At 44.6% G+C, this 12,500-nt stretch overlaps 1 protein-coding gene across 1 annotated transcript; it reads right to left on the bottom strand.

Moving 5' to 3' along the window:
- Positions 1-559: 559 nt before the first annotated feature.
- LOC123515384 (protein draper-like) lies at positions 560-8,104 on the bottom strand. The gene is made up of 12 exons (XM_045273909.1): positions 7,743-8,104; positions 7,517-7,532; positions 7,205-7,384; positions 6,886-7,017; positions 5,949-6,080; positions 5,324-5,461; positions 3,544-3,684; positions 2,747-2,872; positions 2,164-2,286; positions 1,855-1,986; positions 1,215-1,352; positions 560-1,035 (listed from the first exon to the last, which is right to left on the bottom strand). Exons 1-12 carry the CDS (start codon positions 8,049-8,051, stop codon positions 977-979), a joined length of 1,626 nt encoding a protein of 541 aa, XP_045129844.1. The 5' UTR covers positions 8,052-8,104; the 3' UTR covers positions 560-976.
- Positions 8,105-12,500: the final 4,396 nt, after the last annotated feature.

Below are 12,500 nucleotides of genomic sequence, written 5' to 3'. Positions count from 1 at the left end.
GAGAGAGAGAGAGAGAGAGAGAGAGAGAGAGATATGGTTTATAATGTTTAAGGTAATTACTCTTGCACTAGTGAGGTGGACAGAGTAGTGGTGAAGGAGTGGAGGCAGTGACTAGCTAACTTTTGCCCTGGTGAGGTGGTGAGGTGGTGACTTGAGTGGTGAGGTGGTGAGGTGGTGACGTGAGTGGTGAGCGTGTGGTGAGGTGAAGAGTGGTGATGTATACACTAGTTCACTCTGGCACTAGTGAGGTGGACAGAGTAGTGGTGAGGCAGTGACTAGCTAACTTTTGTCCTGGTGAGGTGGTGACGAGAGTGGTGAGGATGTGGTGAGGCTGCCGTATTGATTATTTTATTGGTGAGGGAGTGGGAGTACTGATTAGCTAACTTCTGTACTGGTGAGGTGGTGAAGGGAGTGGTGAGATGAACAGAATGGTGATGCAAATACTGGTTCACTCTTACACTAGTACATGGGAACAAACCTCTCTCTCTCTCTCTCTCTCTCTCTCTCTCTCTCTCTCTCTCTCTCTCTCTCTCTCGGGAAAGGATTCAAACACTACACACTTGCTATAATGGAGAATTTAATGTCAAGTTCCAATACATATAATAAGAGAATCAAATACCAATAAGCAGGAGACATGAGCCTACTACCTACTGCACATAGAGATAAAATCACAACTTACTGCAATAAAGGCGATCCAATGCTACTGAATCCCACTAAAGAGGATCAAACACTGTTGTACTACTCTACTAACAGGTTCAAATGCTACAGAATTACTGGGAAGGTTCAAATGCTAACCAGAAATGTCGAAACAGCTGAAGGATTACGAAATGCTAGGTTGAGGTCACAGGTGAAGTCAGCCAGGTGATGTCAACCAGGTGAAGTCAGCCAGGTGATGTCAGCCAGGTGATGTCAGCCAGGTGAAGTCAGCAAGGTGAAGTCAGCCATGTGATGTCAGCCAGGTGATGTTGTGCAGGTTTTATTCTTCATCATCAAAGACTTCAAAGTTCTTGTCAGCTGATATCTCTGACATCTTCCCTGTGGTGAGAAAATGGGGAGAGTGAGTGAGAGGGAGAGGGAGAGGGAGAGGGAGAGGGAAAGGGAGAGGGAGGAGAGGGAGAGGGAAAGGGAGACAGACAGACACATACATACATACACACACACACACACACACACACACACACACACACACACACACACACACACACGTGACTTACATGAGGGCACACAGCAATGACACTTCGCGCCAAAGATACTCCCAAGACAGCCGCCGTAAGGATCAGCTGACTCTCCCTTCCGGCACTTCTTGCGACACACACCGTTGTGATACGCGCACCGCCCAGAGATGATACACTCTGCAGGGAGGAGGAGGAGGAGGAGGGGGGTGTCAGGGATGGTGGTGCTGGTGTTGGTGTGAGATACTGGTGTTTATTTTGCTGTTTGTGTGTCTTTTGTTTGATTTACTGTGTGGTGACTGACTGACTGACTGACTGACTGACACACACACACACACACACACACACACACACACACACACACACAGATTCAGATGGCATACTGACCACGTGTCTTATTCAATACCCTGAAAATACCTTAAAATAAATCAAAATAGACGAAAACTCTGCAAATTCTGATTGTGTGCAGTTCAACAAAAAACCGAAACGAAAAAAAAAAAAACGAAAATACACAATAAATTCACTCAGGCATTTAATTTTACATAAGACTAGAAAAATAGACTAAAAAAAATGTCCTAATCTTAAAACAACTGAAACAATTAGGCAAAAGACCCTTAAAACACCAGACACACACACACACACACACACACACACACACACACACACACACACACACACTCACTCTGGGGGGCGCAGCATTGGCAGTCATCCCCTCCGAAGCAAGCGCCAGGAACAATGCGATCCCACTCCGGGTCACACACCTGTTTGGAGCATTTACCCTCATGTTTGTCGCACCTCTTGTTGTTCTTGCACTCTGCCGGAGGAGGAGGAGGAGGAGGAGGAGGAGGAGATATATTAAAAAAAAACAAAAAACAAAGGAAGAAAAAAAAAAAAGACAATAATCACAAAACTAACAACAAGAAGACCTCATCAAATATCCCAACCACCACCACCACCACCACCACCACCACCACCACCACCACACACTTACTCTTCTGCACACAACACCAGCAGTCCTTTCCCTCGCATCCGTTCGCCACCAAGCGCTCGTTCCCCAAACAGTTCTGCCGACATTTGCCGCCTTGCTTCTTGCATTTCTTCTTCCTCCAGCACTCTGAAGGGCGGGGAGAAGGCGTGACATCGGGGGACAGAGGAAGGGAAGGGAAGGGAAGGGAAAGGAAGGGAAGGGAAGGGAAAGGAAGGAGGAGGAGGAAAATTTGAGGGAAATAAGAATGAGCACAAGCAGGAGGAGGAGGAGGAGGAGAAGGAGGAGGAGGAGGAGAAGTAGTAGTAGTAGTAGTAGTAGTAGTAGTAGTAGTAGTAGTAGTAGTAGTAGTAGTAGTAGTAGTAGTAGTAGTAGTAGTAGCAGCACCAGCACCAGCACCAGCAGCATCAATATTAGCAGAATAGTAGTAGTAACAGTAACAGTAGCAGTAGCAGTAGTAGCAGTAGTAGTATGAATAGTAAGTACACAGTAAAGCCTACAGTAACATCAACAACAATCATAGTACATCAATATCATCATCATCATCATCATCACCACCACCACCACCACCACCACCACCATGTCTTACGAGGTTGTCTGGGCGCGCAACACCAGCAGTTTTCTCCTTTGCAGGCTCCGTTGATTTCCTCCTCATCTGAGCTGCATATCGACTTGCACTGTCCGCCAGAGTCCCTGCACCACTCGTCAATGCACTCTGCAGGCGGGAGATGGTGCCCTTAGTGTGGGAAGGGCCTAGGACACACACACACACACACACACACATGGGCCTGAATTCTGAAACGCTTTGCTCTCTCGCATCACTGCTTTCCAAAGGGTCCAGTTGAAGATATTAGTGTTTTTAGGTGTTTTTTTTATAGTTCTGGTGATAGATTGGCGAGATTTCTAGTTTATTTTAAGGAGAGACTCTGAAAAACCCGGTTAGTCGTCTCTGTGGCCTTGGAAATTTGACATAGTGAGAGAACAAAGCGTTTCTGAATACGGGCGTGTGACTCTTGGAAGGAATCGATAACTATGACAGGGAAGGTTTGGTAACGCGTGATGAGCGATCCACGAGAGACAACAGGAATGAACCGAAGAAGAGCTCATGCACGAGGAATGTGAAGGAAGACAGTTTTCCACACAGAACTGTCGCAGCTTGACATGAGATAGAGAAGTGACTCAAGCGGCAACAATACAAAACTAACATGAAGGTGGATCATTTTGAGGATAACAGAGACGGGACAGTACGAAGCTAGATAAATACAACTAGGTAAATACAACTAGGTAACTCCAACCAGGTAAGTACAATTAATAAATACAAGGTGAACACAACAAGGTGAACACAACAAGGTCACTCCAACCAGGTCAACACAGGTCACTACTCACTGGGCTGTGGGGGTTTGGCCGGGACGCAGCATTGACAGTGTGGTCCACCGTAACACCCAGCGTTCAAAAGCTTCTCGTTGCTCCCACACCACTCCTTGCACACCCCGCCGGCCTCCTTGCACCGCCAGTCCCGCACACACTCTGCCCGGGGGAATGGATGGATGGATGGATTTAATATTAGGCGCCGCAACACCTTAGGTCATTTGGCGCCGCTACACAGGGAGCACAACACACAGAAAGATTCAACACATTTATCCCTTTTGGCTAACCCTTTCAGATCTGTAGGGGGACTGGCGACTGAGTGGGCTTTGTAACGCACAGTAAGGTTCAACACATGTATCTCTGTCTTTTGGTTAACCCTTTCAGATCTGTAGGGGGACTGGCGACTGAGTGGGCTTTGTAACGCACAGTAAGGTTCAACACATGTATCTCTGTCTTTTGGCTAACCCTTTCAGATCTGTAGGGGGACTGGCGACTGAGTGGGCTTTGTAACGCACAGTAAGATTCAATACATGTATCTCTGTCTTTTGGTTAACCCTTTCAGATCTGTAGGGGGACTGGCGACTGAGTGGGCCTTATAACACACAGTAAGGTTCAACACATGTATCTCTGTCTTTTGGTTAACCCTTTCAGATCTGTAGAGGGACTGGCGACTGAGTGGGCACAGTACGATTCAACACATGTATCTCTGTCTTTTGGTTAACCCTTTCAGATCTGTAGGGGGACTGGCGACTGAGTGGGCTTTGTAACGCACAGTAAGATTCAACACATGTATCTCTGTCTTTTGGTTAACCCTTTCAGATCTGTAGGGGGACTGGCGACTGAGTGGGCTTTGTAACGCACAGTAAGATTCAACACATGTATCTCTGTCTTTTGGTTAACCCTTTCAGATTTGTAGGGGGACTGGCGACTGAGTGGGCTTTATAACGCACAGTAAGATTCAACACATTTATCCCTTTTGGCTAACCCTTTCAGATCTGTAGGGGGACTGGCGACTGAGTGGGCCTTTTTTTTTTATTTCTCTTTTTCCTCTTGGCCAGTCTTTCTCTCTTACATTAATAAATACTAAACTAGACTGTAATCTCACAGTCTAGGAGAGTTAACCAGCCTGCTATCCAAGTAAATTCTCTTTCTATTTCTGTATTTCTCTCTACCTCTGGCTTCCGTTTTCTTTAACCCCTTCAAGTACTGGGACACATTTTTACCTTGAGATTTGTGTATAAGACCATTTTATCGACATTAGGAAGGGTCTATGGAGGGCAGAAGATTAATGGCCACAGTCTTCACTATTTTAATCCCTTCAGTACTGGGACATATTTTTTTCCATGAGATTTGTGTGTAAGATCCTTTTATTAACATTAGGAAAGGTCTATAGAGGGCAGGAGATTAATGGCCACAGTCTTCACTATTCTAATCCCCAACCATAAGTTTCTGAAGCTGTATAAAATCACCAAATAGTAAACAAAATGAATATGGAGACTCGTGTTTTTATGGCATTTTGAAAGTTTGGTATGTTTTTAAGGCATTTTAAGACAGTTTGGCATGTTTAGAGTGCATTTTAAGACAGTTTGTGCATAAGACCATTTTATTGACATTAGAAAGGCTCCATGGAGGTTAGATGATTAATAGCCAAAGTCATCACTATTCTAACCCCCCACATGAGTTCCTGAAGCTGTATGAAGTCACCAAATAGTCACCAGAAAGAATACGGAAACACGCCCTGGTACTGAAGGGGTAAAGAGGAGGTTAGGATTCAGAGAGCAACAAAATGAGGACTCACGTTTGGGGTTGGTCACACAGCACTTACAATTGCTGTTTTTACAATACCCGCCCAGCTCCGTCTCGCTGAAGCTGCACCTCTCCTTGCACTCTCCCCTCTCTCCATTTGGTCCCCTACAGCTGCTGTCAGCGGGGCAGCCTGGGGTGATGAGGGCAGAGATGAGAGGCTTTCAAGGTGACACAGACAGGTGGATAGATAGATCAATAGGTAGATAGGTGGGTAGACAGGTGGGTTAATAGATACACAGGTGGGTAAAGCTAAGGTAGGTAGATCAATATTGTATGGAAAGATTGTAAAACAACTGTATACATTCTCTCTCTCTCTCTCTCTCTCTCTCTCTCTCTGGAAAGAATAATGAATAAGAAAAGAAGATAACGAGGACTGAGAAAGAAAAATAAAAGTGAGAAAGCATTTAATCCTCTTTTGATCCCTTCCAGTGAAAGATTTGGGGATTCCAGGAGTGTTCTTGTGGCCCCAGTGGCAGGGTAGGGTAGGTTAAGGTTTTCAAGGGTGTTTTTGTGGTTCTAGTAGTTTGAAGAGGTTCCGTTCCAGTCTCTCTCTCTCTCTCTCTCTCTCTCTCTCTGTGTGTGTGTGTGTGTGTGTGTGTGTGTGTGTGAACCCTTACGTTGTTGGCGCGGGCAGCAGCAGTGGCATCCTTGACCAGAGCAGTACAACTCCGGAGCAACAAACTCATTAGCATCACATTTGTCCTTGCATCTTCCGTCTCTGTTCTGGCAGTGGTACCCCGTCACACACACTGGGGGAGAGGACACAAGGGGGACGGAGATGAATTAACAGAGCCACAGGGGAGAGGAGGAAGAGGGAGGGTAGGGAGATGAGTTAATGTAGCCACAGAGAAAGGGCAGAGGGAGTTATTGTAAGGGAAAAGGATGGGGGAAGTTTGTGTGGACAGGGGAGAGCAGGGGAGGAGCAGGGGAAGTTAGTGTGAGGTACAGGGTAGGGCAGGGGGGGCCAAGCTAGTTACTGCTGTCACAGGGGAGGGACAGGGGGAGGCCACAGGGAAGGCAGGAAGTGAGAGGGGAACGATACAGAGAAACACTGGAAAAATACAGAGAAAAGCTGATAAATGTGTAGGGAAACTGGAAACGAACAAAAAAACATTGAAAAACATAGGAAAAGAAGGAAGAACACACACACACACACACACACACACACACACACACACACACACACACACACACACACACACACACACACACACACAACATGAATAAAAACATACAGTAAAATCAAGCAAAATAAACAAAACAAAAAAAGAGAAAACAAAAAAGATACAGAGAAAAAAAAGAGAAAAAAAGAGAAAAAGAGAATGAAGTCTAAAGAAAAAAGAAAAAAATAAAAAAAGAAAAGAAAAAAAAAAAAAAAGAAAAAAAAAGAGAGAGAGAGAGAGAGAGAGAGAGAGAGAGAGAGAGAGAGAGAGAGAGAGAGAGAGAGAGAGAGAGAGAGAGAGAGAGAGAGAGAGAGAGAGAGAGAGAGAGAGAGAGAGAGAGAGAGAGAGAGAACAATATCAGCTTCCACCACCAGTAACCAGGAACACCTACCTCTCTTGTCGGGCACACAGCACTTGCAGCCCTGGTTTTGACACACGGCCCACGCAGTAGGATGCTCGCCCCACGCACACTCAGACTTACATTCGCCGCCCTCCCTGTCACACCTGTAGTCCTTACTGCACACTGCGGGGAGGAGGAGGAGGAGGAGGAGGAGGAGGAGGAGGAGGAGGAGGATAAAGTCAGTAATGGTAGGAAGAACTCAGGAAATATATCACTAAACACACACACACACACACACACACACACACACACACACACACACACACACACACACACACACACACACACACACACACATACATAGACTCACCAGGTGCAGTCCTACGAGCACAGCACCTGCATCCTTGGCCACTGCATCCTCCGGGCACCTCCTCCTCCCAGCGCGAGCACCATTCAGTCCTGCAGTTCCCCTGCCGGTTCTGGCACGTCTTCTGCAGAGAACACTTCGGCACCAAATTGATCAGCAGCCTTTCCTGCGCCTCACCTGTACCTGAAGGAGTGGATGAAGGTGAATGGTGACTGGGTGATAGGTTTGTGGTGAAATATTCTCTCTCTCTCTCTCTCTCTCTCTCTCTCTCTCTCTCTCTCTCTCTCTCTCTCTCTCTCTCTCTCTCTTTCTTACCTTCTACAGCATCCGTCTGTGGGGTGAAAGAAAGACTGGTATTAGTAGTAGCTTGATAACTATTTGTACTATTTCACAGGTTATGCCACTCTCTCTCTCTCTCTCTCTCTCTCTCTCTCTCTCTCTCTCTCTCTCTCTCTCTCTCTCTCTCTCTCTCTCTCTCTGTGTGTGTGTGTGTGTGTGTGTGTGTGTGTGTGTGTGTGTGTGTGTGTGTGTGTAGCATTACCTCATTAGTACCGGCGCTTCTCGCCAGTCCAGGAAAGACAACTGGCTTTTCACCTTCTTCTGGATCACCTTCGTCTCTTGTTTTCAGTGTATCCTCCTCCTCCTCATCGTCTTCATCGTCTTCATCGTCTTCATCGTCCTCATCTTCTTCATCTTCTTCATCTTCTTCATCGTCGCGAGTGTTCCCAATCCTCGCCTCGTCCTCGTCAGCCTCCCTTTGTTCCACGTCAGCGTCGGTCTCTTGCAGTGACGCAGCCGCCGCCACGCCCACCAGCAGCACCAGCAGCACCACCAGGAACCTCAGCCTCATGCTTGGTGGTGATGGTGGTGGTCTGTGCAGGGAACACGTAAGTGTGGTGCTACCTGGCGGGACGGTCTCTTATATACACTTGGAAACACATTCACAGGCAAGTACATCCACGCACACACACACACAAACACACACACACACACCCACACACACACACACACACACACGATACAAGTCTGTCTTTTGCAAGTTTTTTTTTTTTTTCCAGAGTCATTCGCCTCATTTCCCCTCACTCTCCCTCTGTCTCTCTCCCTCCTCTCCCCGTCAAGCAGGTGTTCCCCGCCGTGCACCTGTTGTTCCTGGCGGCAATTGCTGCGCCGTGCACTGTCTGCCTGATGGGGTGTACTGTCCTCGCCTGCTCCTCCTCCTCCTCGCCTCCTTTCAAGCCTGTCTCTGTTAAGCTCTATTCACAAACGTCTTCCACTCTCACTAAGACAATTTTCCAATGCCACAAAGACAACTAACCTGGTTTAAGACAACTTTTCCTTTTCATGAATTAAAAATCTTGCCAATCTATCACCAGAATCATAAAAAAACACCCTTAAAACGCTTCAATCTCTCACTAGGACAATTTTCCAAGGCCACAGAGATAATTAGGAAGGTTTTCAAGACAGTTTCTCCTTATAATGAACCAGAAATCTTACTCATCCATCACCGGAACTATAAAAAAAACACCCTTAACGCTTTATTCTCTCACAAGATCAATGGCACACACTCCATTATTTCAATCCCCTACATGAGTTTCTGAAGCTGTATAAAATCACCAAATAGTCACCAGAATGAATAGGGAAACGCGTCATGGTACTGAAGGGATTTAAAAAGCTACGTCCGATGTTGTTTCCCATTATTTCCCTAACAGATCATAAATTAAGACAAAAGAGTTCGATTCTCAAGCAAAGGCAGCACATTGATTCCCCACCTACTGATGACACTTATGGTTCTCTCTCCTTGCAGATAAACGGCCACAGAAAATAACTTGGCGGGCCGCGAGTTGAACGCCCCTAGATTAAAGGGAGGGGTTTAATGAGTGGTATCCCTTGGTAAGCAACAAAAAGATAGTAGTAGTAGTAGTAGTAGTAGTAGTAGTAGTAGTAGTAGTAGTAGTAGTAGTAGTAGTAGTAGTAGTAGTAGTAGTAGTAGTAAGTGTTTTATTCCTTTCCTTCCTCATTCAGTCACGAGATTTAAGTTTCTTTGTTTACGTTTGTGCATCTGTTCTTGTATCACCCTACACACACACACACACACACACACACACACACACACACACACACACACACACACACACACACACACACACACACACACACACGTATTCATCATGCACACGTCCGGTATAATGTTACATACGCACATAGTAACACATACACGTATAACATGACACGCTAAGCACCCCCCCCCCGGACCCCCACACACCCACACAGACACATTTTGAAGGGGCCTGCTATGTCAACCACGCCTATGCCACCTGCTCCCCTCTAACGCGCCTCCCTCGGTCCGTAACACACAATGATAAGATAACACCTCGAGGCGCCGCGCACACCCCGATACCACCTCAAGCTCTTTTTCTCACTATTTCAAAAGGCTTTGTTTCAATTTACACGATTTTTATTATTTTTTTAAGGTACCAGTACATACCGGTATTCTCAATCATTCATACCTTTCACTAGTAAACTCTGGAACTCCCTCTCTTCTTCTGTATTTCCAAACGACTCCCTCTTCTTTTATTTATTATTATTATTATTCTTTTAAGGTACCATTACATACCGGTATTCTCAATCATTCATACCTTTCTCATACCTTTCACTAGTAAACTCTGGAACTCCCTCCTTCTTCTGTATTTCCAAACGATTTTTTATTATTATTTTTTTTTTAAGGTACCAGTACATACCGGTATTCTCAATCATTCATACCTTTCACTAGTAAACTCTGGAACTCCCTCCCTGCATCTGTATTTCCGACTTCCTACAACTTGTCTTCTTTTGAGAGGGAGGTATCGAGGCATTTACTCCCTAACTTTGGCTGACGCTTACCTCTTTGTACAGTACCAGCAGTCAAGTAGGCCTTTTTTTTTCTCTTTTTATTGCTTTTTGCTCTTGGCTGGCCCTCTTTCCTACATAAAAAAAGAATAAAAGAGGTGTTTTTTACGGTTCTACAGGCAGAGTGACAGGATTACTACACTGTGAACTAGAGAAACACTCTTAAAAACCCCGCTAGTCATCTCTGTGGCCTTGGAAAACAGTCGTGGGAGAGAGCAAAGCGTTTTCAAATATCTGAGAGCGCTTCCCATCCACCACGCCGCGACCCATTAACACAGTGCCTATACTTCCCCTATTAATGGTAAGCCTCTCCACACACACCATTATACATCTTCAGTTTAAATACAATGCTATTTTAATATACTGTCTATTATTATTATTATTATTATTCTTAGTAGTAGTAGTAATAGTAGTAGTAGCATTGTTGTTGTTGTTGTCATTATGCTTGTTGTTATTTATGTAGTACCTGTGAAAGTATCGTGACAGTGTGAGTCGGTAGTGTTGGTAAGCCTGCGAGTCGGTAATGTTGGTAAGCCTGTGAGTCGGTAATGTTGGTGAGCCTGCTTGTTTCAGTGTCCAGGAGCAGCGGCGCTTCATATAGTGATTGGCGAGTCCAGGCTGACACACGCCTACCACACTGGACCTAACATCTCCACGCACCTCAAGTCCTCAACATCAATACTTAACCCTTCTGTACCAAGACACGTTTCCTTATTCACTCTCTTTACTATTTGGTGACTTTATACAGCTTCAGAAACTCATATAGGGATTCAAATAGTGAAGAGTGTGGCCATTAATCTTTTGACCCTCATAGACCCTTCCTAATGTCAATAAAATGGTCTAATCGTACCTAAAAACTCAAGGTAGAAATGCGTTCCAGTATTGAAAGGGTTAATGCTCAATTCTCACAGGTAGAACGACGTCTTACTGTCATTCTACATAGTAAATAAATAAATAAATAATAATAATGATAATAATAATAATAATAATAATAATAATAATAATAATAATAATAATAATAATAATAATAATAATAATAATAATAATAATCAACAGTTTATCTACGTTCCAGTGTGAATTGAAAACATACTACACCCACTCAAAACATAGGTGTAGGAAGGCCTCAAACACCACCAAACCAAACATACTAAACAAACATAGTAAACAAACATAGTATAAGTAAAAAAACAAAAAAACAAAAACACTACAGTCAACCCTCGGCTATCGCGACTTCGGCTATCGCGTTTTATTGCTATCACGCACCCATGAAAAGCTGCTAAAATTTCATTATCGCGACCTCAGATGCCTGCTATCGCGCGCCTTCCCGCCAAGATCAATTCGGCTATCGCGTTTTCGGCTATGGCGCGGCTATTTCGGCCCCAATTGGCCACGATAGCCGAGGGTTAAGTGTACATAATAAACAGATATGTAGTCAACAATTTATGAATGTTCCAGTGTAGGGTGAAAACAAACATAGGTGTAGGTGCAGGTGTGGGAACGCCTCAAACACCGTCAAACACTCCACTCCACCACCTTAACCCCTGCAGTACCATGACGCGTTTCCATATTCATTCTGGTGACTATTTGGTGATTTTTTACAGCTTCAGAAACTCATGTGGGAGATTGAAATAGTGAAGACTGTGGCCATTAATCTTCTGACCTCCATAGGCCTTTCCTAATGTCAATAAAATGGTCTAATGGTACGCAAATCTCATAGTAAAAATGTGTCCCAGTACTGAAGGGGTTAAAATAGTGAAGACTGTGGCCATTAATCTTGTGACCTCCATAGAGCCTTCCTAATGTCAACAAAATGGTCTAATGGCACACAAATCTCATAGTAAAAATGTGTCCCAGTACTGAAGGGGTTAAAATAGTGAAGACTGTGGCCATTAATCTTCTGACCTCCATAGACCCTTCCTAATGTCAATAAAATGGTCTAATGGCACACAAATATCAAGGCAGAAACGTGTCCCAGTGCTGAAGGGGTTAATATTCTCCGTGCATTTTCCTCACCTGTGTTAAATTGACTCATAACACCTGTGGTTGTATATTTGATGAGCCATTGTACACCACATACCACACACCACTACACCACTACACCGTGTTGCGTGAACTTACCTGGTGACGTCACTGCCCCAGAGGGAGGAGGGGAAGAGAGGGAAGAGGGGGAAGGGAACACGCGGCAAATTGGGAGGAGGGGAACAATGCATCACTGAAAGAGTATATAAATAACCACGTCGTAAAAAATATATGTGTTGATAAATATAGAAATGGACAGACAGACAGACAGACAGATAGACAGACAGATAGACAGACAGACAGACAGACATATACATAGATTAACATAGATAACAAATGCAGACACAAATATTATAAATGGAGATATGTACATAAATGGATAAATGGTCAGATA

Source organism: Portunus trituberculatus, chromosome 5 (assembly GCF_017591435.1).
Source record: "Portunus trituberculatus isolate SZX2019 chromosome 5, ASM1759143v1, whole genome shotgun sequence".
In the NCBI taxonomy this organism is placed as follows: Eukaryota; Metazoa; Arthropoda; class Malacostraca; order Decapoda; family Portunidae; genus Portunus; species Portunus trituberculatus.
The sequence above is the reverse complement of the archived record's forward strand: the minus strand, read 5'-3'. Positions and strand labels throughout refer to the sequence as shown.